This window comes from Momordica charantia, assembly GCF_013281855.1.
Source record: "Momordica charantia cultivar OHB3-1 chromosome 1 unlocalized genomic scaffold, Mcharantia_2.0 BLBB01000001.1, whole genome shotgun sequence".
Lineage (NCBI taxonomy): Eukaryota > Viridiplantae > Streptophyta > Magnoliopsida > Cucurbitales > Cucurbitaceae > Momordica > Momordica charantia.
The window spans coordinates 16,808,007-16,833,055 of record NW_028275157.1 but is presented as its reverse complement, the minus strand read 5'-3'; the positions used below and the strand labels follow the sequence as shown (position 1 = coordinate 16,833,055).

At 35.6% G+C, this 25,049-nt stretch overlaps 5 protein-coding genes across 8 annotated transcripts; 2 read left to right on the top strand and 3 right to left on the bottom strand.

The window, feature by feature from the left end:
• Positions 1–2,147: 2,147 nt before the first annotated feature.
• MAP3KA (mitogen-activated protein kinase kinase kinase 3) lies at positions 2,148–7,029 on the top strand. The gene is made up of 11 exons (XM_022276895.2): positions 2,148–2,885; positions 3,633–3,953; positions 4,234–4,321; positions 4,481–4,543; positions 4,675–4,835; positions 4,957–5,032; positions 5,216–5,275; positions 5,514–5,621; positions 5,706–5,942; positions 6,230–6,330; positions 6,420–7,029. Exons 1-11 carry the CDS (start codon positions 2,464–2,466, stop codon positions 6,682–6,684), a joined length of 1,902 nt encoding a protein of 633 aa, XP_022132587.1. The 5' UTR covers positions 2,148–2,463; the 3' UTR covers positions 6,685–7,029.
• Positions 7,030–7,127: 98 nt separating this feature from the next.
• Positions 7,128–11,140, bottom strand: NDHO (NAD(P)H:plastoquinone dehydrogenase complex subunit O). The gene is made up of 6 exons (XM_022276896.2): positions 10,812–11,140; positions 10,664–10,719; positions 8,521–8,586; positions 8,387–8,428; positions 8,070–8,129; positions 7,128–7,283 (listed from the first exon to the last, which is right to left on the bottom strand). Exons 1-6 carry the CDS (start codon positions 11,023–11,025, stop codon positions 7,254–7,256), a joined length of 468 nt encoding a protein of 155 aa, XP_022132588.1. The 5' UTR covers positions 11,026–11,140; the 3' UTR covers positions 7,128–7,253.
• A 1,434-nt stretch (positions 11,141–12,574) lies between these two features.
• Positions 12,575–14,070, bottom strand: PSAN (photosystem I reaction center subunit PSI-N, chloroplast, putative / PSI-N, putative (PSAN)). Of its 2 annotated transcripts, none has more exons than XM_022276733.2 (3): positions 13,608–14,070; positions 12,867–12,992; positions 12,575–12,763 (listed from the first exon to the last, which is right to left on the bottom strand). In XM_022276733.2, the coding sequence occupies exons 1-3, from the start codon at positions 13,905–13,907 to the stop codon at positions 12,659–12,661; spliced, it is 531 nt and encodes a 176-aa protein (XP_022132425.1). In that variant the 5' UTR covers positions 13,908–14,070; the 3' UTR covers positions 12,575–12,658. The 2 variants fall into 2 exon arrangements, with proteins under 2 accessions (XP_022132425.1, XP_022132424.1); XM_022276732.2 differs by having other exon boundaries at positions 12,575–12,767; positions 13,608–14,056.
• A 992-nt stretch (positions 14,071–15,062) lies between these two features.
• LOC111005669 (SWIM zinc finger family protein) lies at positions 15,063–20,036 on the bottom strand. 3 transcript variants are annotated; one of them, XR_002600755.2, is made up of 7 exons: positions 19,586–20,035; positions 18,386–18,689; positions 17,244–17,895; positions 16,940–17,139; positions 16,593–16,837; positions 15,492–16,415; positions 15,063–15,404 (listed from the first exon to the last, which is right to left on the bottom strand). XR_002600755.2 is itself a non-coding variant. In XM_022277259.2 (6 exons), the coding sequence occupies exons 2-6, from the start codon at positions 18,652–18,654 to the stop codon at positions 15,625–15,627; spliced, it is 2,157 nt and encodes a 718-aa protein (XP_022132951.1). In that variant the 5' UTR covers positions 18,655–18,689; positions 19,586–20,035; the 3' UTR covers positions 15,063–15,624. The 3 variants fall into 3 exon arrangements, 2 of the variants coding, with proteins under 2 accessions (XP_022132951.1, XP_022132952.1); XM_022277259.2 differs by having other exon boundaries at positions 15,063–16,415; XM_022277260.2 differs by having other exon boundaries at positions 15,063–16,415; positions 18,386–20,036.
• A 1,264-nt stretch (positions 20,037–21,300) lies between these two features.
• On the top strand, positions 21,301–24,986 carry LOC111005385 (3'(2'),5'-bisphosphate nucleotidase 1). Its single transcript, XM_022276863.2, has 8 exons — positions 21,301–21,741; positions 22,090–22,165; positions 23,062–23,135; positions 23,223–23,428; positions 23,787–23,997; positions 24,087–24,185; positions 24,285–24,438; positions 24,693–24,986. The coding sequence occupies exons 1-8, from the start codon at positions 21,547–21,549 to the stop codon at positions 24,857–24,859; spliced, it is 1,182 nt and encodes a 393-aa protein (XP_022132555.1). The 5' UTR covers positions 21,301–21,546; the 3' UTR covers positions 24,860–24,986.
• The last annotated feature ends 63 nt before the right edge of the window (positions 24,987–25,049 follow it).

The window sequence follows — 25,049 nt, the reverse complement described above, 5'->3', positions numbered from 1 at the left end:
CAAAAAACGAAAATCCAAACTAAACAAAAAATGGAAAAAAAAAAATCTGCTGACCTTTAACGTGGGCGATTTTTTGAAAGTAATAAAAAACGTTACGCTGAGATATAAAATATCAATATACTACAATATATTAATTATATCAGTAATATATTTAGTATCCAAATATTAATATTCAATATAACTATAACGCCCTAAAAACAACAAAGGCATAATTAGAATAGCAAAAAAAAAAAACAAAAAACAAAAAATTTGATTAGACCAATTTTGCCGTATTTATTTATTTTTTTTTTTTTTGGGAATTGAATCTGGAAGAGGGATTCAAATTCTAATTCCAATTCCAAATGTCATCCGAATATATTGTGTATTGTTGACGTGGGTTTTCCGTACATTGACGACGTAACTTAGCGTCAATTTTCGCAATAAATCTAATACCAACAAAAATAAATAAATAAAAATAGAAAATAGAAAAAGACGTGTGAGACGGAAATCCCTTGTCCCAAGTCCAATCCCATTTCTCCAAGTCAACGCTGTCAGGGTCTAATTTTTTTATTTTTTATTTTAAATTTTAAAATTGTTATTCCAAATTTAATTTAAGATTTTTATTTTCATTAAATCCTACTCTAATCTTAAATGAATGGCGAGATTTTAACATCTTCTATTAGTTTATCATATTTTCTTTAACTAATTGTAAGTGTTTTTTAGATGGACAGAGTATCCTTAGGTGGTATTACATATATATATATAAATATATATATTATTTAATAATGAGGTTTGGCATTTTAATGTTGAGTTTAATTGACTTTTTATATGTTTGGTTTTGTTATTAGGTTTAGATATTTTTATAATTGGATTTGGGGTTTTTTTAACCTTGATTTTGGGAATTTCTTTGGTTAAATTTTGTATAATTTTCAGATGGGATTCATTTTTAAAATTTAACTTTGAAGAGGTATTAATTTGATTGAGTTTGTTTTTTAGTTAATTCACTTTTTCCATTTGGAGTCAACAAAAAATAATATCACACCTAAAAAAATTTTCTTTGTTGCTCCAAAAAAAAGGTATAAGATAAATTTCCTTTAAAAAGTTGATTACTTAATTAGACCATAATCTTATCTTTAACTTAAATTTTAGGCCAAATAAAAAAAAACACTTTGTCATTTGTTTTAAACATATTCTTATATTTTTTTTAAAAAAATTCAATACTAGACTTTTTATAAACATTTCAAAAATATTATTTAAGCATTAATATTTTGAAAAGAAAATTGATGTGAAAGAATCTAAAACGAGATTGGAGATATATGCCAATTACTGACCTAGGCTAGTTTTGACTAAGTAGTTATTATTTTTAAAAGGAGAATTTAGGGTAAAGTTATATATAAATGGACTTTTTTTTAGAAATGATAGTTTCGCTTTCTTCCACATAAATCCTTTCTTTTTGAACTTTTCGTTCAAAATATTAATAGCTTATTCTAATATTTATACCAGGGTTCAAAATGTCGAGCAACATGTCTCGACATGGATATAGGGGGGAAAAGTCAATTTTACCCATGTCATCGACATATCGACAAAATGTCGACATGTTGATTCAAATGTCGATATGTCTTTTTTTTCTCTTCTTTTAATGTTATTATATTTTCATCATCTTCCTACTATGCCACCACAGTCTATAATTTCTCACAACTTCGATGATTGTAATCTTAGTCTGTTAAATATTGGTGACAATAGTTATGGTAGAAATTACTTCCTACACATCATTAAACGAGAAAGGTAAAAATATAAACTTTTTTTTTAAATAATAATAAATTGTCAAAATATTTAGTGGAGAGAGAGGGAGTTGTTTTTGGAGGATAGTTCATTCACATACTTGAGACGCAGGTATTTTCCTCTGTTTTCAGTGAAAAAAGTTCACTTTTCAGAAAAGAAAAATCCCAAACTTTGTGGTGCGTGCGAAGGAGAAAGAAACAAGGAGAAGGTTCTCTTCTCACTCGGCGCCAAGCCAACTGGCTCACACGGAAGACCATTGAAACAAAGAAAGAGCACTCACACTCACAACTCACAGTGACCCCTTTTTTCACACGCTCTCTGTTTCTCTCTCTAAAGCCCTCCCATGAAGTTGCCACATCATTTCCCCCACTTTATCCAACCACCGCCTGCCGTCCCCCCATTTCACTGCTCTCCTCCATCTCTTTCTTCTCTTTCTTAGCTGTTTCTCTCTCTCTCTCTCTCTCTCTCTCTCTCTCTCTCTCTCTCTCTGTTTTTCAGCTTCCTTCTTCAAGTTTTCTTCCTTTGGATTGGAACAAGACATGTCATCCAACAACAACAGCAACCCTTTTCATATCCTTCTCTCTCTTTGAGTTTCCTCCCACCCCACCACTCCAATTCCAATTCTATTCACACCCCTTCTTCTTATCTCTGATTTTCTTTCGTGGGTTTTCGCTGATTTCCTTCTCTATAGTCTCTACTACCATGCCTGCTTGGTGGGTAAGAAAATTCAGTAAAAACAAGGAGCAGCATAATCATCACCATCATCATCCCACTTCTTTTCTCAACTTCTCCAAGTCTTCCTCCCCCAAAACCGAGCCTAAGACGGTCAGCGACAGGCCCAGGAGCTTCGATGAGGTCGCTGCTGTGATTTTCTCCCGCAATTCCCCGAGGTCTAGCAGGGATCTGGGCTCTTCCGGCGGCGGCGCCTCCTCTGGGTTTTCTGGGTTTGACTCCAATAGTGGGGATGAGAGTCATCCTCTTCCTCGACCCAATACCTCCGTCCTTGGGATTGATCATGGAGTCGGAACTGGATCGGGGTCGGCTTCCGTTTCCAGTGTTAGCTCTTCTGGGTCTTCTGATGACCATCCATCTGCTCACGAACAGCTTCAATTTGGAGGTTCCAGGTGGGTTTCTTATTCGGAAGGTTTCTGATTCGGATTCGGTGCTTATCTGTAATAGTAATTCCGTGTTCTGATATTGGGATTTTTGGGAATTTGGAGTTGGGGATTATATTAGGGTTTTGGCTGGAGATGGCTTATTTAGTAGTTCTGATTTGAGATCCTATCGTGAACCTGAAGTACTTCCACAGATTGAAGATTCCCCTGTTTCTGTAATCTTCTGCTAAAGAAGTTGGGCTATTATCCCGAGAATTTTAAATTAAATACAACCAGTTTTGGGATCTTTACATCTTTTGTCTTGTTTCCTGTTTTGATGTCTGAAACTGAGCCGCGTGGTTATACAACCTGTTTTTTTATATCTGTGTGCTAACTTTGTTCTGTTTTTTGTTTAGTTCTGTATGCTTAGCAGTTTCTCTTCCTGTTAAGTTCTTGGTGAAATGGAGAATTTTAATGGCTGGTATCAAATAGTTTCTGTTTCAAACTTGTTATGAAAATCTGGGCTTCAGCTTCACGTGGTTTCTAAGTTGTAGCTAATACTGTTTCATGCTTCCATTTTCAAACCAACTACTTGTGACTGCTTCATAAGGTTTCTCTCAACTGGGAACGAAAAGAATTCACAGTTTGTTTTTTAGAGAACGTTCAATAGTCCTATCGGTGAGAGATTAGAAGTAATGGCTACTCAGAAGAATAATTTCAGCTTTCCCTCTAGAATACTTTTGGTAATTTTAGTCCTGTGTTTGAAATTTTATTCAGAGGATTTGGCGATACCAGAATAGAGACAAGGCCGAGAAGTCCAGGGCCAGGATCAAGAGGACCCACCAGTCCTACATCACCTCTCAACCCACGGCTCAGCGGCATGAGTCTGGAGTCTCCTACGGGCAAACTAGATGATGGGAAGAGTCGATGTCATAAGCTTCCGCTTCCTCCAAGTAGTAATCCAACCAGCCCTTCTTCCTTGACCAGCACACGAGCCATGAATTTGGGTGACACCAATACGACTACACAATCAAAGTGGCAGAAAGGAAGGCTTTTAGGGAGGGGAACATTTGGGCACGTTTACCTTGGATTTAACAGGTATCAGTTATTTTGTTTTATATATTTTCATGTTCCCCTCTAGCAATAGATGAACCAAAACGACATTTGCCATTTTGAGATGTGCTGTAATGATTGACCGAGATACTCGGTATAAAAACATGATGTTGTACTCATATAAAACTTGGTTTCTCCCATGCTTTGTTGATAAAATGAATTAAACTACTCAGGAGTTGACCTGCTGAAATATGGAGTTAATGAGATAGCACCCAATTTCTCCATGATATTACTTCTCTAATCCATTTTCTTGAATTAATTATAGTGTAAGTGGCCAAATGTGTGCAATTAAGGAGGTTAGGCTTATAAGTGATGACTCAACATCAAAAGAATGTCTCAAGCAATTAAACCAGGTGATTCTTCTTTTTTAGTTTGTGAGTGTATTGGTGATTACTTCTTTGTTATGCCTACTTTCTGTCTATTGTTCTTTAAAAACTGACTATGGGTTTTAATCTGTACATTTTATTATCTTGATAATTGGTGTAGTTCTAACCAATTACTCTGTCTAACAGGAGATAACCTTGCTCAGTCAGTTGTCGCATCCAAACATCGTCCAGTACTACGGTAGTGAAATGGTAAGTATGATTGAAGGCTAATATCTAATAATACTGCACACTAATTTGCGTGCAAACAAAACTTCTGAATCAGATTGTAAAACTAAGTTTTCGAAATAGTCCAATCTCATGTGATAAATTTGCACTATCAGGGAGACGAGTCGCTCTCAGTCTATTTAGAATACGTTTCGGGTGGTTCAATCCACAAGTTACTACAAGAATATGGTGCCTTCAAAGAACCTGTTATAAGAAACTATACGCGAAAGATTCTTTCTGGGCTTGCTTATCTGCATGGGAGAAATACAGTGCATAGGTATTTTGGTTGCAAATACTGCTCATGAATCTTACTTTTCATATTTGTGGGTCCTTGTCTGGAATAAAGGGTATTTTCTCTTTTACTTTCAGATATTTATGGAATATACTTCTCATGGCAGGGACATTAAAGGGGCAAATATCTTAGTCGATCCGAATGGCGGGGTCAAGTTGGTGGACTTTGGCATGGCTAAACATGTACGTAATTTAACTCTTCTCCTCCAAACTGAATAATATTGCTACTCTTTTCTTGTCCTTAACTTATCCACATTTTAAAAATAAGCAGAACACTAGATTTATTTTTGGATATTAATTTCTGATGTCAAATGTTTTTACAATTTGATTGATTTAGAATTTCTATTTTCTTCTTTGTTGGAACAGATATCGAATTGTACTTCAATGCTATCTTTCAAAGGTAGTCCTTATTGGATGGCCCCTGAGGTACTTTCCATTACTCCATTCCACTCCCCCTGCTTTAAATAACAGACAAAAAAGCGAGGTATAAGAAAGAGAATAAATGAAAAGGAAGAAAGAAATGAGACGCATAATATTGTCTTCTAGTTTGTGAAAACTGATGTCCCTCCATATTTTTCACTTTATTTTGTATCGAACTGTTTCTTTTACCTGTACGCCTGAGCTGTATCCATCTTTATAGTTGTTTCTGGTTGTGGAATCTCAGGTTGTGATGAATACGAATGGCTACAGTCTCGCTGTAGACATCTGGAGCTTAGGGTGTACGGTTCTAGAAATGGCAACGTCTAAACCGCCATGGAGCAAGTACGAAGGGGTGCGACATCTTCCTTGAACATTGCTTTTAAAATTTTCATTAAAAATCTGGGGCCAAATTCATCTTGTATTTTGGAATTGACAGGTAGCTGCCATATTCAAAATTGGGAATAGCAAAGATATTCCTGAAATTCCGGACCATCTTTCCTATGATGCTAAAAATTTCGTGCAACTATGCTTGCAACGGGATCCATCTGCACGTCCTACTGCTGCAGAGCTACTGGATCACCCTTTTGTTCAAGATGCAGTAACACCAAGAATATCCGATGTCAACTTTACCTTGGATGCATTTCCCTTTAGCTTCGATGGATGCCAGACCCCGGTAAGCCTTTTGACATCACTTGGATTACTTAGAATCACAAAGGCAAGATGAAGTCATGATGTTTTTCTTTTTCTCTGAATAATAGAAAAATTGCTTGACCCGGCTTACCAATTCGATTGAAGAAAACTTTGTTACAATATTTTGGCATTGGTATTGAAGACTTCAGAAGAACTTCTGATTCGATTAGTAGCATGCATTTCAACCTATTGAATAGATTTATCTGCTTAATCTGTTTACCTTTACATAAGTTGACCTTGAAGTTGAAATCTCTGCAACTCTACATGCAGCCGTTGTTAGATCAGCATCCAAACAGAAAAAGTATAAGCATATGTGATGGAGATTATGTGACAAACCCGATGATCTCTTCGAGAGCTCTGAGGAGTCCTAGGTACTAAACATCCTATCCTTCCCTCTATAATCTCGCCCTGGCCCGAGACCATGTACTAAATTTTAGTTTGATGCATGCTTTATGTACAGAGGAAATGTAAGATTGATCACCTCATTGCCCGTGTCACCATGTTCGAGTCCATTACGATCGTATGGCCCCGCACACCAGAGCTGTTATCTTTCACCACCCCACACTTCTTACACTGGGCTGGGTCAAAGTGGTTACAATTTGAACGAATACACATACAACACGAGACCAAGCACAATGTACACGCTCGATCCGTTACGGGAATCATCACTATTGAAAGTGCAGACCCATAGTGGATCACCAAGAACAAGAACAAGACCTCTATGACAAAAAGTTTCATGAGAAAGGGAGAAATATCCTCCCCACATCCCCAGGTGTAATTTTATCCCTTGTGTATCAAAAAATATGTAAGCACTGAGGCTTTCTAATGGAAATTCTGAAAGTTTATTGTGAAGAGAGATTTGAGTTAATCATGTATCAGCACTTGAAAGAAGGGTAGTTGGTGGTGGGTTAAAACTTTTTAAAAACTGGGGGGATAAGAAGTTTTTTCTTAGAGAAATCTTGTAAGTTGTCACAATATTTTTTGGTCCTTGTAAAGGGAAGGTGGTCTGTATATGTAATAAGTTTTGGTTTATAACTTGCTATGATTAACTTAGATCAGAATTCAAACTAGATATTCTGCAAGTGTCTTCCAACCCTTGTTGCATATATTATTTTTTTTTCCCTAATACATAATCTGATGTTAAATATCAACAGAAGCATCATCAAGATAAGGAAAGGTTTGTGATGAATTTTTAATGGCGTTTGAGGTAACTACACAAGATCTTTACAGAGATATGGAAAGGTGTAAACTATAAACAAACCAAGTAGTGAGCATCTTTGATTCAAAGCTGTGATTAGAGTCTTTCATAGTTGAGTTTCTCCGACTGCCAGAAAAAAGCAGGTAGAGATATCAGAACTAAATGCAACAAATGGTCAACACTAAAAGTACTTCTAATTAAACTCGCCCGTTGCTCTGGGTTTGAATCTTTAACCTCTTGAATCTTAAAACTGATGTATCAAAGAGAAGGAATGCAAAGTTGTGATAGAACCCGAACAAGAAATAATTGAAATATAAGAACTACAATAACTACCGAGTAATTCGATGTACTTGGACCCTCCCTTCTCTTGAGTATACTTACTCAAGCCAAAACCATACTCACTAATTGGATACCTTCTTTACACCCTCACTCTATTTATAATACTATCTCTAACAACTTCCCTATCTAATTACTAAGGTACCCTCAATATCCTAATAATATCTCTAATTGTCCCTAAGGCCATTCCTATCAAGTTGTTAACAATGAGAGTATGTCTGCTACTAGGAGCACCCATTTTTCTCTTTCTCATATCCCATTGATTCTTAAAAGGAAGAAGAAAACACACAGTGAAGAATAAAAATTGCAATATCTACTTTCGAGACCCATCTTTCTCTATCTCCATTGGCAACCTCCTTTCAGAAGAAGGTCAATGACCTTTCTGCATTGCTGATGCTACTCTTAAGAAATTCATTTAATGATTTCTCGTTTTGTTAGTTAAGATGAACTAATGAAGGGTAATTTTTATGTAAGAATTTACCTATATTGCTAAGTTTCCTTCAGCTATCTATGATTCTAATGTTTAAATATATGATCTCACTTATTGGAAACTTTAGAAAAGCTCTAAATAAATACCTTTATAAGCATGTCTGTAGGCAGCCAAGCTGGTGCAGTTGGAACACCAACCCATGCAATCTGCACAAGAATTTTGAGTAAAAATGTAACACAAACAATGCATTTGCAAAGTTAATCAAGGGAAACATCCATTTTTTTTTAGCTATTTTCACTTTTTCTTTCTCACTATTTTGATAGGTTTTGGAAGAGAAGGAAGACTTGAAATTGCCCTGACTCAATCCATGGTAGAAATGATAGAACTTGTAATAAGGTGGATGTCTAACAGATCTAATAGCAAATAAAAAGACAAGAAAAAGCATGTAACGAAAACTACTTACAAGTGCATATTCTCCTGTCTCAAAAATGCGAATATCCAATACCTGATGAAGGAAGATAGACACCAAAAGATTTCGCATAAAAGAATCCCTAATATTTTAAACAGGTTTGAGTGAGATCAGCGTAGTAAACTGACCTCGCCACGGTCTTCATAAATGTAGTCCAAGCCCTTGAAATAAGGTGGATGTCCAACGGATAGATACTAATGGTAAAGAGCAAAAAATGAATCATTGTATGTCATAAATCCAAAGGCGATGAAAGAAAATTCTGCCTGATCAATTTGAGAAATGAGAAACCCGGTTAATATTTCATTCCATTCCTTAATACTAGCATTATGTTTGTGTTCTAAAATTTGATGGTGATGAAGATGTTTAATCAAGTTAATTAGCAAACACACGGTCATTAAGACAGTTTTTGCAAAAACTGCGTCTCTGACTAGATATATGACTTGTAGACAGGCCAGTTAGAGAAGTGCTTACAGACCAAACTCTTTGTTAGACTACTACTCTCTTGTTTTATTTTCGAATAGTCATGAAGTAAGACATTGAATTCTCAATAAGATCACTTTTTTTGTTACATGATGTGAATCCAAGACAAGCCTTGAAGCTCCACTATTTCGCTTGATTACTTGTACTGAATCCCCCCTAGATAGGTTTCTCTTGATTAACTTAAACTCTTATAACCCTTCAATAGGGGCCGTTCACTTTTATATTTCTTCCTCTCATTTTTGGACTTCCATTTCTTTCTTTATACCTTTTTCATGGCAGAAAGATGAACAAGACATTAGCCTTCTTCTTCTTATACACCCTTCCATATGCAACGATTCGAGACTACTTCAACCTACTGAGGGCCTTGATGACTTTGAAACTATCCTCACCTTCTTCGAATTTTTTTTATATTCATGAATGTCTAAACTAACTTTCACGCACCTCTAATCTCACGAGACAACCACCTAACACTATTACATTTGGTTGTCAAAGGTAACCCATAGGATATTAATTCTTAGGTAGATGACCTCTTCACCCTCTTACAATTTATTACAGGCAGTTTGCTTATAGTCCCAATCTCAACAATAATAACTAAACACAAAGGTTCGGTCATTTCAGGACTAATGCAACAGGGTACAACACAACCTGATGAGAGTCGCACCACCTGTGTCCATGGTCTTAATGATACCCATCTCTTTCAAGAGCACTCGGTAAATGAGGTGAATGGAAGACCAACTGACCCATTTTGCACCAAGAACTTGCTATTGACTCAATCAAATGTTTTGGACTGATCATCCTTACGATAAAATAAAAAATATACACCTTTATCAGAAGTCATTAGAAATGTAAGCACTCAAGTGAAACTCAGATCACACTCGCTAGAAGGAAAAAGGGTCAAGAATTCTAAGTTTCACGATTCATTCCTTTGAAAATAAATTTGAATGGTTGAAGTCTTCTTCAAGTTCAAGAGATCGAAACAAAGTCATCAAGTAAACTATTCTCACGGTCTCCCAATTTTTGAGATAAAATGTACGTCAATACCACACTCATCGAAGACATACCAACCTTTGCCTTCCTCCCCGTTACCTTTTCCATCAACTCCATCCAATCCTTCAACTTCCTTTGTTATGCTCCAAATTGACAGGTATCTCTTTGTATTACTACTACTAAGTTAGCTAACGTCTCTCCTCATCCACAAGTCAGCTGACAGGAAGCACATAAATAATAAAACTAAACTTCTCCCTTACTATATAAAGTTTGTACGCAGCCTAGCCAGCCAACTCCCAAGGGTGCCGTTCCCCATTTTACCATTTTATCTCAAATACTTCTACAATTGGTGGCCTAACCGAATCCTACACTGATAGATAGAATCGGCATAGTCCACTCCCTAATTACTTCCATTTTATGAACAGAATCCCAATCTAGAAGCACCTTCATATTTTCTTGTACTATTTTGTTAATGGTTATAGTTCATCACTTGAGGATTGTTCCTCTGTTTCCTTCTTTTCTTTCTCCCATTCCTCCTCCCATGAAATCATTGATAAATATCTCTCAACTCCTTCTGTTAGATTTTGCATGCCATAGGCAGAAACAGGGATATACATATGGATTGGAGATTTAATGATTACTAAAACACAAATAACAAGAAATGAAGCAAATTATGAAGAATATTTCTCCCAGCTTGAGTAACATTGCATTGGATTGTGGATTTTGCATTAAATTTCTTGCCCTGACAATATAAATGTTTAAAACCAATTCAATACCACAAAAAGAATCCAGAAAACTACTTACATTAACGCTATTAAGATACTTCTCTTTATCAACTCTCACAATCTGACCCTTCTTCACTACATAAAGCACATAAAAACAAAATTAACAAATCTAAATTGAACCGTCAAATTCACGAGAGATGAAGCAGAATAGCAAAAGAAACTCTCACTTGAATAGACGGGTTTCTTGGGAGGCTTAGGAGAGGCGGCGGTGGAGCTTGAGCTTGAAGGCTCCTGGGTTTTGGCCTCCGATGCCTTCTGCTCCGGCTCAGTGGATTTCACGGCTCGAATGGGATGAAAATGAAGTGGGTTTCTTCTAAAATTTTGGGAGAAGTGAGTGAGGCATGAGAAAGAGCTGTGAGAAAGAGATGCAGAGAAAGCCATGGCGGAAAGGGGAGAGAGATGAGCCTGTGGGGTATAAATATCCCTCACCAGTCACCACATTCAATGGGCAATTGGGAACACAGATAAAGCTGCAATGATCGAAACCACATATCGACAAAACGAAAAAAGCCGCTGTATAAATTTGAGAGAGAGATTGTTCAAAGAAAATTAGAACCTTTAAAATTTTAAAACCAAACATTCATTTGATAATGAATTTAATTAGTGTATATATTTATACAAATCAGTTCTTGATTAACGAACTCGGTAACAGGGCGACATAAAATTGTTTAGAGGCAACTAAAAGAGTACACTTTTCACCCGTTGCGCGCCATTAGAAGCATTCATGTGAGGAGTGACGAGTCTATTTCTACAGTATCACGAAAAATATAAAAATATAAAAAATAAAATATCAGACATAATATTAATAGTAATAATATTTTTACTTATTTTAAAATGAAATGTTATTCGTTAATTTAAGTATTTGTTATGAATTTTTTCAGAAATATTTATTGACGTCAACATTTGAAATTTTCATCTCTATTTCCGTAAATTTGAACTGACATTTCCATTGACATTAATATTAAAATTTTGGATAGGAGATAAATTGTTACCTACGATAATTATTAATTATTTTTTTAAATATAACTTAAGTTGAAACTAATATGAATATAATTCAATTGTTAATGCACTTATATCATCATGTGTATAGCTCAACTGTGAAGATATTTATTATTTTTCTTTTGTTCAAAGTTCCACCTAATATTTGTTGTACTAAAAAAAATATGGCTAAGATAGTTATTTATTCCCTAATGTTCAAATTCTCTGTACTATATTTATTTTATTAAAAAAGGATACATTTTCAAACAAAATTTAAAATGAAATAGAATAAAAATATAGTTTTAGAAATTGGTATGAATAACAATTTTAGAATATATTGAAACAATATTTAAAAGATATGTTTTCTAATTTTGCTCAAGTTAATGTCAGATTCTAGTGTTCTTATTACTCTTTTTTTTTTTTTTGATGTTATTTGTAGCAAAAATTCGTTTAGATCTTGTGAATATATAATACATTTGGAATTTGGATAGGTTAAATGAGGAAGGTCTTAGAGAGACTTAGGATTTTCTAAAATAAAAATTCCATAAAAGACATGTTTGGATAACTCACATTGTTTTCCTATTGGTTGGTTTTATATCCATACCTACAATAATCAAAATTGTTCCTAAAAACATTTTTTTAATTAAAAAACTATATTTTAGACAAAAAAAAAAAATACTTCCATCGATAAATTAGTTCACTTTCTAATATAGCGCATTTTGTTTCATTTATTTCCATTACATTTAATAGATAAATGAATCCCACTAAAATTCTTGAGTCAATAAAAATATGCTACAATTGGTAGCTCGTACAATACGGTATTTTTTTCGCACCCTTTTCAACCTAATTAAATGCATGTATGATGTCTAGGGTTCCTACTTACTCGTTTGGCTTCTTTTTGTCTCAAAGAGAAGAAAGAAAGCAATGGAATTGGAATATTAAGTCCCAAAGAGACAATAAAATTTCAAACTTTTTTTTTTTAAGTTGAAAATTAGATACAAAGGAAGAGTGAGCAATGGTGAGGGATACAAAGACTTCAAATTGTTGTCTTCTCTTCACCATTTCCAGAACACATTGGAACCACACTTGAACTTGTCCTTCCCCTCACACTCCAAAGCCAAATCATCAGAGATAAATGGAACTTTCTGCATCCATCAAAACCCAAATCACAGAAACTTAGTACTCAACAAAAACACATTACCATGTTGTCAACATCTCAAAGCAGAAAGTGATTGTAAATTTACCTTTTGTTTTGCAAGATCTTGGCACCCTGTGAAGTTCTCTGGGAACTTGCATGTTCCAAACTCAACAGTGTATGCCCTTGCAAAATTTGCTCCACTAGTTGCCAATCTTTTCTTGTCATTCAGTTCCTATTGCAATAACAAGGTTAGAATTAGAAACACCATATACTTTTCATCCAAATCCTAGTTTCATCGAAGGAGAAATCGAAAAGATTCTAAAGGAGATTCTGGAGTATCTTCAAGTTGAGGTATTGTTCCTCCAACGATTGTAGTACCGAATACTTCTTGCCGAACTCTAATATGATCAGATTTATAAGGAAGCATCCATTCTTATTCTCTTTTAGTCCTTATACTTCGAAATGATTTATCTCATTCTCTTTAAAGTTTTGCATGGCATTCAACGGCCTTTTGCAGACCCAATAATCCTAAGATAAAGTACAGTGAGGGAAATGGTTGTGATTCAATGTGAAAAAGCCATCACTCACTCTTCTCTAATCATCAAGGTTCTGATTCTGGAGTTGGACAGGGAAGACAAAGTACACAATGAGAGTCTTATTCCATGTACTATGGAGATTTAGCAACAAGAACTAGATGCATTTTTATGCCAAGTCAAAGGGACAGAACAGAATATTTGAAAGCATAATAACAAATTTTGAATTGAATACCATATTTATAGTTCAGAGACCAGAATAGAATCTAAAACAAAGATTATTCATATAATAGTCTGGTTAGCAGAATAGCTACCTTGTTAGCTTTACTCTTTTCAAGATACTCTTCAATGACTCCTGCATTAGCATTGGAGTTGGAGGCAGCCGCAGCCGCAGCAAAGAGAGTGGCTCCGAGGTAAAGAAGCGCAGTTCTCCTTCCATCATTCTTGGCTTCAGGAACCCTAGCCTGTTGAGCCCTAATAGCAGGCAACTTGTAACCAGCAACCCCAGGCGATGCGACGCAGGGCGCGGCGCTGAGTTTCGAGTTGAGCTCGGCCGATCCAGCTCCGGAAATGGCGTAGTTGCAGGCCAGAACACTGGAATTCATGGTCGCCATGGCTCTCTGCAACTTAGAGACAAAATCTGCGTTTGGAACTGTGGAATGGAGAATTAATGGCGGTCAGATGTTGTTAATGGGATAATGGAGGAATCTGATAAAAGAGCGATGCGTTGATGGAATTGGGATAAGGGATTGTGGTGAGAGTGTGGATAAGGTGAGATTTCCTCACGCCCAATTGGCAAACCATCGCTGAGATTAGGGCTTTCGGACATGGAAATCTGTGGCGACCTTCAATTTTGGACCCACTTTGAAATCTAAAACGTGTGCTTCAAATTCCAGTTCATCTGCCGCCATGGCCATCGGGGGAGCATTGTTTGAAAACAATATTGAATTTTATTTGAGATCGATTAAATCAGAAATTGTTAGATTACCAATTTACCCTCTACATTTCCAAACAATTTTAAAGTTTTATTTCATCTCTATAATTTTAATATGTTTTAATTTTGTCCATTTTCTTCCAATTTTCTACCCAATCCTAAAACTTAATTCATTCTTTCAGGGAGTAATGGGTGTCTTTATTGGATGAGTTGAGCTGTTGAGTTGTGCTGAATTAACAAACCAGATCAAATTAAAACAAAATTCAAATTAAATAGACTAAAATTGAAATAGCAAAAAAACAATTCCAAAACATTAAAGACCAAATTGGTAATTTTAATTATTAAAATTTGAATCCATTAGAAATAAATTTATTTTAGTCCCGGTTATTTATATCATTACAGTCCTAATTTAATTTAAGCTTTCGAACAAATGATAATTTTTAGAAGATTAGAAAAAATATAAAAATTAAATTTTATTTTGATTGGTGCATTTTGAAAGTATTTTTTTTATATATAATTATTTTTAAAAATTATATGAAGCTTAGTACAATAATAGTTATTATTATTTTTATAAACACAGAAAAATGTGTCACCTAATTAAAATATTCTTAGATAATATTCTAAAAGAGTAAATTTGCATCACCAAGACACCCAAAGAGCCACCCCTCAGGAGACCTTGCCCATTCAAATAAAAAGGTAAATGAACACAACAACGAACAACTTCAAATAACTACGTCAATCTGAGTAAAGTTCAATTGGTTAAAATATATAACGTAAGTCAGAGATTCGAATATCCGTCCCTAGGCCTTCAGATAAGCTACAAAACATATCAAACTTCAGAGCCAGCAACTTTCACTTTATTTTTCTCAGCAATTGGATTGAATGTAAGAAAAACAGCTATCTAATTTTTACATAAATCTGTTTTCCATTCAATATGATGGCAAAAACCAGGAAATCAACCACTGATAAGATCAGAGTTTACAGTTTCTGGAGTGGACCACATTACATCAGCCAACTGAACAATGCTACTCATGCTCTAGCATACCTAAAACGAACACGGTATTTGAAATGATCATATTAACAATGTTTTCTATATAAATGTTCCTGCAAGATTCCAGAGCATCAAACTCCTAACGGAATATATGTTCCCTCCTAAACAAAATTGTATCTAAAGGACCTGAACAGATGAAACATAAATTATGTAAACATAGTGCAGAAGGCCAGACAGAATTTTGAATGCTTTAGAATTAAGTCAAAGTCTAACCTCAACTGGGAGACTTGAATAACGCCTCCATGTGGACATTCACGCTGCAACGAATGCATGCACTTCATTCTTAAACCCAATTTTCATAGTCCGAATCGCGTGCAAAGAAAAAATAGCGAATGCGTTCGGCAATTTATCCTATTCTTGACAATCTTTTCCTTTTACGGTTCTTCTTTGGCAGGGCCTTTTTGACAGTATTGGGATCCGGTGGAACAGCCATGGTGGATGATGGTTTCCTGAAACTGGTTCTTCCCTTCCCAGATGCCCATTTCAAAGGCAGCTTATTTACCATAGAGCTAATATCATTTGAAGAATTCAATTCAACTAGTTTCTGAATTTGGTCTAGAATCTGATGGGTCCAAGCCATTGACACATCCAAGGCAACAGAATCATCCATTGGTATTTGCCACATATTCATCAATATCTCCTCAAATGATTGTAAAGACATGGAAGGTTTGTAACTTGGGCAATTTTCACATACCATATTCACCTTAATCACGTGTTTGCAAAGATTTCCTTGCATTGACCATGAACAATCACAAAATGAGAACTCTGACCCAGGATTCCACACTACACGTGAAACACTGCTGTCATTTTGACTCAAAACTTCGGCAGAAAGATGATTTTCATCATCCAAGGTAACTGAAGAATCTGGAATCTGCAGCGCACGGTGCCAAGAAGTAGAAGAAATATATTCCTCCTTGACATTTTGAAATGAATCACTTTCATCTGCATAGCGGTCTAGCCAGTAGGTTGAATGCAATTCAGTGGTCAACTTGTGAACCAACCAATCTACCCTCTGGAAAGCACCGAGATGAGAGTCATCGAACAGTTTTGCCTTCAGCTTCACGTGATAGGCCTCAATAGCACCAGATGACTCTTGGCTTGCAAGTGGAAGAGCTCTCATTGCTGAAAGCCACATCTCTGTAGAATAATATAAACAAAAGGAAAATTTAAGGCCAAGTTCATATAAGTTTTAGTATGAGCCATCTCTTCGTTTATCAAAATATATAGCATTCTAAGCGTTTAAGTGTTTCATCAATTACTTTTAGCAATTTTTCACTAGTCAGCTGAGAAAGATTGAGATAGAAGAAATCTAACCAATCTTTGGCACCCAAGAACCCTTGAAATATTCCATAAAAGCAGTTTGGTCAACAAAATCTCGGGTGAGCTCTTCCAAGACAACAGAAGTATCAACTCCATCCCAAACGCTGTACACTAATTTCCCAAGTCGTTTGAATAGTTCCCTCTGAACTTCAATTCTATTGCATTTCCTAACAACATTTTTTAGCCATGATCTACGAATGCGCCAAAGGGAAAAAAGCACAGGACAACAAAATATGTACCTGAAAATGAATCCATGTTATGTTAGTTAAAATTATGCTGACAGAGTATAGGGGAAGGAAAAAAATGAAGAAAAGAGAATAGAGCAACATTGACCACCCTACATGATAGGATCAATCTCCGTGGCTGCATCATCAATTAAAAACCCACTAATTTTCCATCCAGGCTCTACAGAACGAGCACGATCAAGCAGAGCTTTCATCCATTTGGATACATCTGATTTTGCAAAGCTACGAGTGACAACCCATGCAACAGGGAGTGCATGCTGTCTAGAATCAAACACAAGAAGTGTACACAGGGGATACTGCACACAAAAGGAAGATCAAGCATCTCTAAATTTTAGCTAAAATCAGAAGTGATTCACATCCACAAATATTTGTGAATTTCATTCAAGTCGTGTCTGATTACCTTCAGCCTCTTTATGCCAAACGTTGAATCAACAGCAATGAGGCTACGATGGCCAAACCGAATCATCTGTTGCAATTGCCATTCTGTTTGAATCCCAAGAATGAAAGGATTTTCTTCTGAAGCATCCTGATAAAAAAATATGGATTTTTCATTGCGCTCAACCCACATGCGAATGCTAGCTTGATCATCTAGATCCAGCTCATGGGTTGATCGTTTGATGATCATCCCAAGTTTGTGAACATATTGGGAAGCAAGACTACTGGCTTTTGCATTTGAACCACAGTATCTCTGAAGACCCTCGAGATGTTTCTCTACAATGTTTGCCTCAGGAATTCCCAGATAAATCATTGACAATGTTTGCTGTTGGATCTCATTACAAATATATGGGATCTTTTTTGCACCGGGGCCAATGGCATCTCTGTCAAGTGGACCATGGCAAACAAAGCCAGACTTGTTCACATGACGCCTCTCATTATATATTATAAGTGCCAGAGATGGACGAGCATACAGCCGCTTTATAACAAAATGACAGGTGCAACCTCGCATTGATTGAGGTCTAGCAGCACGATTTCGAGTGTTAAGCCTATATCTTCTACTAGGTAAAATACTTCCACCTTCCCCATAATTTTCAGGACCAAATGAGCACCAATATCTTGACACATGCATAAAGGGGCAGGGTGTCAATGTAAGAAATTAAAGCACTTATAGAAAGAAATAATGAGGGGAAACCTATTTAAGGTTTATTTTGTCCAAACGTTTCTTCTTCTTTTTGTTTTTCGATGACAGAAACTCCAGATGGATTTTTCTAAATGAAAAATAAATTCATTGATTAGCTGAACCTTTTTTCAACTAAACCATGCTTCATGCAAGACTGAAATAATGCTATAAGTAGTTCGTGATATCATCAGTAAAGATGGAGAAAGCATATTCCACTGAGAAAAAGATACTCCATGTTCATAGTAGCATCCTTCTATCTCCATCTAAGATACACGCATTCCTTTTCTTTTCAAATTAAGACCAATTTTTTTTAATTGAAATTATGTAAATTACAGAAGAGGGGGAAAACCCCAAAGAACTATAGGGGGGTCTTTACGATAAATATAAGGAGAAATAAGAAATATAAGAAATGCTCTCTAACTTACTGTCGATATTCCAAATATTCGTCATCCTTGAACTCTTTCAAGCTTCCCCTTGACCGTTTCCGTCCCCTCTCAATATGAAACCGCGTTGGGTTCTCTATATTAGTACATTCACCAATTATAAAAGCATCTACTCGGGCATAAGGAATCAAAGCCACATCATCATGGTGTTCAACAGTGCCAAACTTGGTCCAAGTCAAATCAGCCGAATAGAACTCTTCCTCAGGTGGGTCTTGTACCTGAAGATCGAGTGTCGATTCAACAATAGCCATCAAGATGTAGCTATCAAACTCCAACTCCTAGCAATCTGCAATATTGAGTGTGACTCAACAACTGTATAGTCATAAGCAGTCACAAAAGTGAAGAGAATAATCACAAATATATACACTACAGTGCATATGCTTACATTTCTTGTCACAATTAGTGGAGAAAGATATGCATTTTTTCCAGTAGTATATATAGGCCAAAAATTACCAGAATATCATACTCATGATTGGAAGACTTGGTGAAAGGGTTAGTTCTCTAATAGAAGAACTATCATTATCGACATTGTGATGTGGAAATGGTGTAAATGTAAAAATTAACCCTGTCAATTTTATGAGGCTAACTTAGATGATTACTTCCTCACCGGAGAAGGGAAGGGGGATATTACAGGTGCTACATAGTATCCCATTCCCAAGAAGCACGAGGAAATTTTCATACTAGCCTACTCTTGGACACGCCATCCATAATAAGTACAGCAATTTCAAGCCTCAAAATCATAGATATTGAAAACATCCAGAGGTGTCCTGCATCATCTAGATATCATTCAACTATAATTTTGAGTTCTTTGCTATCTTAGTTTTCTGCTACATGTACTCTTTACTAGTTTATATGATTAGGATATGATTTGAGAATTAATGGAGCATGCTATCTTTTTCCCGCTTAAACATTATCTTATTTTCTCTTCTCCTATTCCACCTAAGGCGTCCTGCATCATTCGGATGAAATTTAATAGCACTGCTCTTAACAGAAACCAACCATTACTTCCACATGGATAAGACCACTCATAAAAAGTTTTTACAAGAAAAGCAATCCCTTACTCGGAATAATAAACACACAAATTTCCAAGTTTCATTATCCCTTATCTAACAGTGCCCAGATACGAGCCATAGAAAACGAAACCGAGGGTCACGGTGGGAAAACAATAAAACAAAAAAATACCACAAGTTCGCAGCAATTTATCTCAAATGGGTGACAGAGCATCAGATGAAATGAAATTCGATGAGCCAGAAATGCAAATTCCGAATGCAACAACTGATCAGCGAAGCACTCAATTCTAAATTTGACAGGTCTGGTAACCCATCAGCCAGTTCTTGGATTGAAGCCCATGTTTCTGCACGCTTGGGTCAGAACTCGAGCTTGATTTTTCCCTTTTTTTCCTTTAAGGGAAGTGAAAGCTTGAAGGAACAAGCGGGCGGTCACGGGGCAGCAGCGGTGGAGCAGGAAAAGAGTTTGATGTGGTCGTTGAGTGAAGACCAGCAATGGTATTGAATACTTGAAGACGAAGGCATAAATGAAGAGGAGAAACAGAGGAGAACGGAGTAAAGACTAAAGACAGGAAGGAAAACATGAATTAAGGCAACAAGCAAGATTTTTGTGGGTAATAAGCAGTACCCTAAGCAAGCAATATTCAAACAATTTAGAAAAAGAAAAAGAAAAAAAAAAGCACAAAATATGTCAAATCACCATGAATGTTACTGTTCTTCACATTCCTCATTAGGCTGAACCGAGAGTAAAATACAGTTTGAGAAGCTCGTTCTGAGCCCTAAGCCCAATGGGCTTATACTATTGGGCTGGCCCAGTAAATCGTTCTCAATAGTCCAAATAGTCTGGTTCTTGGGCCGTCACTCTATGTTTGATCGGCCTTTGGACCTGGGCCCCTTTTGGACAAGTCACGTTAGTAAAATATTTATAAATTACAACAAAATCAAATTCAGTTTTTCCTCCAAAAAAAAATCAAATTCAGTTGATTAGTATTTGTCTTTAAAAATTTCAGTAATGGCGAAGGAGTTTGTTCGCGTTCACAGACTAATTTATATGATGGAGGTGTATGTCAATTATCACTGAGTTATGAATTTTCAATAATGGATCTAGTTCACCTATATCTAATTCGCGATTGAATATATAATTTAATAAAAGTTGAAATAGTATTTTGATCCTATACTTTTCAGTTGAATGTACTTTGAATTATAGTTTACGTATTTTCAAAATATTTATTTTAATTAACTTTCAACATTGGTCCACGTACTTTTAAAATGTTTATTTTAGTTCTGGTAATTTTTTAAAAGTAAAAATCTTAGTTACTTATATTTATTTTTAATCTCATTTTTTATATCAAAATTTCAACATAACACTACGTTTAATATACATTTTATATAACATCTCATATTAAAAAAATTTCTATTGCCGGTAAAATTTGTGTTAACATTTTGTAATAAGGACCAAAATTGCTACTTTAATTTTAAAAATACAGTGATCAAAACTAATATTTTAAAAATACAGACGTTAAAATGAACCAAAGTTGAAAGTACCTTACCAAAATAAACATTTTTTAATTACAAAGATCAAAATAAATAAAAGCTCCCGCCCGAGAGTGAAAACACTACCAAATTAGTATTTTAATCTTTAATAAAAACAGTATAAAATAAGTTATTTACGATTTATTTTTTAAAAATAAATTAAAGCATTGTAACTATAAAATAATACTTATTTATTTTTTATTTTAAATTTAAAATAGGACTTCAAACATTCGATGATTAAACTTTATAGAAAGTTTATAGCATATTTATCCTCAAAGTTAGAACAAGTTAAGAGTCATTATTTATTTAGTCCTAGTCTTAGCTTATTTGATCATAATATTAGGGGTTTTTTTTTTTCTTTTCTTTTGGTTAGAAGTTAGAACTCTCGTCCATAATGTAATAATCTCAAATGGAGGAGAAGAAGGATAAGCCAATGTTCTTGAACAACCATCTGCAAATGTGAATTAGCGACAGAGAAAATTGTGCGTTCAACTTCAAATGGCCAAGGAATCGACAAAATCATGTGACAGTGGGAAGAACGAGATTTTTTCAGCTATAAATTTGTCTTAAAATTACCAAAGAAAAGGAGGGAGAGAGAGAGAAATGGCTATAAATTTGTTGAGAATTGTACCCAAAGTTCAGAATCCCATTACGTCCAAACCTCCCGCCTCTCTTTTCTTCACCAGAAGGTGTTTCCCCTCGTTTTCCCCAGTTGCGTTAGCGGTTTGTTCAATGTCTTACGAGAAGGAGCTCGCGGCTGCGAAGAAAGCGGCCTCTCTCGCTGCTCGTCTCTGCCAGGCAATTCTCTCTTTCTACTGCGTTTCTTATTCAATCTGTGGAATTCTGTGAATGTGAGCGGAAATGGGTATCTTCAATCGGAAATTGAATACAATTTGGAGTGTGAAGCCATGGTTTGACTTGAATGGGCTCTTCTGATTGTTGTATGACCTAAACCCAAGTTCTCAATTTGATCGTACATTTCCATATCCTTCTTTCTCCTCTGTTTGAGACGTTGATGATCTTCTTCGACCACGGGTTTTGTTCGTTACGATTCCTACGATTGATTTTTTATTCTCGTACTCTTGGAGATTTCTGTAACTATATATCGCTTCTCAAGTTGATTTTATCTACTGTTTCTGGTCACAGAAAGTGCAGAAGGCATTATTGCAATCTGATGTCCAATCGAAATCAGATAGAAGCCCAGTGACAGTAGCTGATTATGGTTCGTAAAACTTCTGTCTGTCAGTTTCGTTGTTTTCTTTTCCCACCCAATGAGTCCGCTAGTCTGTGATCATGTTGATACTTATTATAAGTAATTTTGAAATATATATCGTTTCCGTCTCTCTCTCTCTTATTTTTTTGTTGTTTAAAATATAATTATGGTTGTCCGGGTTAATCCATGTATCTTGATTATTGACTAATCCCATAGATAATCACCCACCAAATAATCACTCCACCAAAGAAATTGAGTCTACAATATTTAGCATTAGAGAAGCAAAGGATATTTGATATCCCGATGTGGTTCTTTTGAATTCTAAGTTAAATGGAATAGCACGTTCCAAATCTTGAAGAAAACCATTAATCTGTGTAGCTTTAGTTTCAATGTTTCATCATGTCAAAAATACCTCATTATAATATTAGCTCGGACCTTTATTTTGCTCCAGTTACCTTAATCTCACGTTTGTTTTGTATTTTAGATAGCTGCTACGTATGTATGATGACGAGTAGCGTCAAATACTTTGTTGTGTATAGCATCTTCAAGAAAACTTCCATACCTTTCTGAGTTTCCATGGAATGCATATTGTGTAAGTACGAGATAAATGTTGACGTAGAAAGTAATATCAGGGTCTCAAATTTATGAAATATCAATGGCATGGAAGTAATGATATTTCTAGCAAGTTATTAATCATTATTATTAATTTTTTATCTTCTGCTTTCTTAATTTCTCATGATTCTTATTACTCTATTCAAGAAAGATGTATCCCTTCCCAACATCTGCTCTAGCGTCAAGATCTAGATAAATAATCTCTATTCGTGCTTCATTGCAGCTTAAAGAGTTATCTTAACAGGACAGAGGTTGACTGGACATACTCTTTCTATTGCTTTTTCTATTTCCAGGTTCGCAGGCGCTAGTTAGTTTCGTACTAGAAAAGGAACTCCCTTCTGAACCTTTTTCTTTGGTAGCTGAGGAGGTCAGTATGTAGTATATTATATTGTATATAGAATCTGATTTCTTTGAGCTATTTCAGCAAAATAAGTTTGAAGTTTGGAGTCTCTAGGATTCAGGAGATCTCCGAAAAGAGACTGGTCAGGAAACATTACAGCGCATCTCGAAACTTGTAAATGAAACACTTTCCAGTGAGGGATCATATAGTTCTTTAACCTTAACCGCAGAAGATGTGCTTAGGGCTATTGACAATGGGAAGTCCGAAGGAGGTCCTACTGGTCGACATTGGGTTTTGGATCCAATAGATGGCACCAAGGGGTGAGTTAGCAAATCAGAGTTCCTCTCTATCTCTCTATTTCGCATCCCTAATTGATCTTTACAAATACCCTAAATGTAAGTGGAGTTGAAATAAAGATCATGTAACATCAAAGAGGCTGGAAGTTTTTATTTAGAAGATTTTGGGCTTTAAAGTATGGGTTTTGAGCTTTATCCTTTGAGGAAATCTCTTTATAGTTGATGATGGACTTTTATAGGATGATGGTGTTTTCAGGAGAAGTTCATTTAATACAATCAATTATAGTTCCTAAATTTCTATTTTTGAGTTTCACTAATATTTTACTGATATCCACGTATACTTATCTGCCTATTGGCATGTGCACGTGTCTCTGTGTCTTAGATTTCTAAGAGGGGACCAATATGCTATTGCGTTGGGATTGCTTGATGAAGGGAAAGTAGTATTAGGTGTCCTAGCCTGTCCAAATCTTCCCTTGGAACCAATTAGTAGCAGCAATCAGCATTCTCTTCTTGGAGATGTTGGTTGCCTTTTCTTTTCTACAGTTGGTGCAGGAACATATATGCAGTCGCTAACCGGTTCTACATTAACAAAGGTTCTTATGTTGATTAAGCTCTTTTCAGAAGTTTCTTTCTTCAGTTTGAAATGGGAATTGAAATCATGAGGCATTTTGTTGCACTTTAGGTGAGTGTCAGTGCTACTGATAATCCTGAAGAAGCATCCTTCTTTGAATCATACGAAGCTGCTCACTCTTTGCATGATCTCACTAGCTCTATTGCACAAGTACGCCATTTTTTGTCCACTTTTGATCTCTACCGATTGTGTTTTTATTCCTTGAAAGATATACTCTGTGGTTTGCTGAGACGATTAGTTACCAAACAGAAACTTGGCGTCAAAGCACAACCTGTTAGAATCGATAGTCAAGCAAAATATGGTGCCCTTTCACGAGGAGATGGAGCCATATACCTTCGTTTTCCTCACAAAGGATACCGTGAAAAGATTTGGGATCATGCTGCTGGATGCATTGTTGTTACAGGTGATGTGAATAAAATTTCAGATTCATTCATTTTGATTTATCATTAATATATTCTGACGCTTCCTTTTTGGTGTGGAAATTGAACATTAATGATATGGAGAAAAAATAACGTTGCACCTATACTTTAATACATGTTAAATTATCGCTAGACTCAATAATTTAAATGATTATGTTAGTTTACTATATTTTGAACATAAACAATAGATGTTTACTCGCTTTATTATGACATTTTGTTGTCAATGAAAAATCTACAGAAGCTGGTGGGTTGGTTACGGATGCAGCAGGTAATGCACTGGATTTCTCAAGAGGAAGATACCTGGATCTTCACGAGGGTATCATTGTTACAAACCAGAGACTGATGCCATCACTCCTCAAGGCAGTTCAAGAAGCTCTCCAACAGACAGCTACTTCAACCTTGTGATTTTTTTTACTCTCGATTCTGTTCATTTTGTTTTCATCTTTGAATCCTTTTCTTTCACAAGTTTGGCTGTCTTTCTTCAGACGAACAAATCTTAGAATTATCAATAAGAGCTTCTGTTTTTGGGTTATGCCCTCTCTTTATGATCATAATGGTGGATTAACGTATGCAAATTAGATTGTCAACATTTCTT

Coding starts and splice junctions, on each gene's coding strand:
- LOC111005385 (XM_022276863.2), top strand. CDS start 21,547: ATGGCTATAAATTTGTTGAGAATTGTACCCAAAGTTCAGAATCCCATT. Junction 21,742..22,089: donor TCGCTGCTCGTCTCTGCCAG/GCAATTCTCTCT, acceptor TTCTGGTCACAG/AAAGTGCAGAAGGCATTATT. Junction 22,166..23,061: donor AGTGACAGTAGCTGATTATG/GTTCGTAAAACT, acceptor TTCTATTTCCAG/GTTCGCAGGCGCTAGTTAGT.
- NDHO (XM_022276896.2), bottom strand. CDS start 11,025: ATGGCTTTCTCTGCATCTCTTTCTCACAGCTCTTTCTCATGCCTCACT. Junction 10,720..10,811: donor CAAGAAACCCGTCTATTCAA/GTGAGAGTTTCT, acceptor TGCTTTATGTAG/TGAAGAAGGGTCAGATTGTG. Junction 8,587..10,663: donor AGTATCTTAATAGCGTTAAT/GTAAGTAGTTTT, acceptor CTTTACCATTAG/TATCTATCCGTTGGACATCC.
- LOC111005669 (XM_022277260.2), bottom strand. CDS start 18,654: ATGGCTATTGTTGAATCGACACTCGATCTTCAGGTACAAGACCCACCT. Junction 17,140..17,243: donor TTGGCATAAAGAGGCTGAAG/GTAATCAGACAC, acceptor TTTTGTGTGCAG/TATCCCCTGTGTACACTTCT. Junction 16,838..16,939: donor ACGGAGATTGATCCTATCAT/GTAGGGTGGTCA, acceptor ATTCATTTTCAG/GTACATATTTTGTTGTCCTG.
- PSAN (XM_022276733.2), bottom strand. CDS start 13,907: ATGGCGACCATGAATTCCAGTGTTCTGGCCTGCAACTACGCCATTTCC. Junction 12,993..13,607: donor AAAAGAGTAAAGCTAACAAG/GTAGCTATTCTG, acceptor TTATTGCAATAG/GAACTGAATGACAAGAAAAG. Junction 12,764..12,866: donor AAGATCTTGCAAAACAAAAG/GTAAATTTACAA, acceptor GGATGCAGAAAG/TTCCATTTATCTCTGATGAT.
- MAP3KA (XM_022276895.2), top strand. CDS start 2,464: ATGCCTGCTTGGTGGGTAAGAAAATTCAGTAAAAACAAGGAGCAGCAT. Junction 4,836..4,956: donor GGGAGAAATACAGTGCATAG/GTATTTTGGTTG, acceptor TTCTCATGGCAG/GGACATTAAAGGGGCAAATA. Junction 5,276..5,513: donor CTTATTGGATGGCCCCTGAG/GTACTTTCCATT, acceptor GTGGAATCTCAG/GTTGTGATGAATACGAATGG.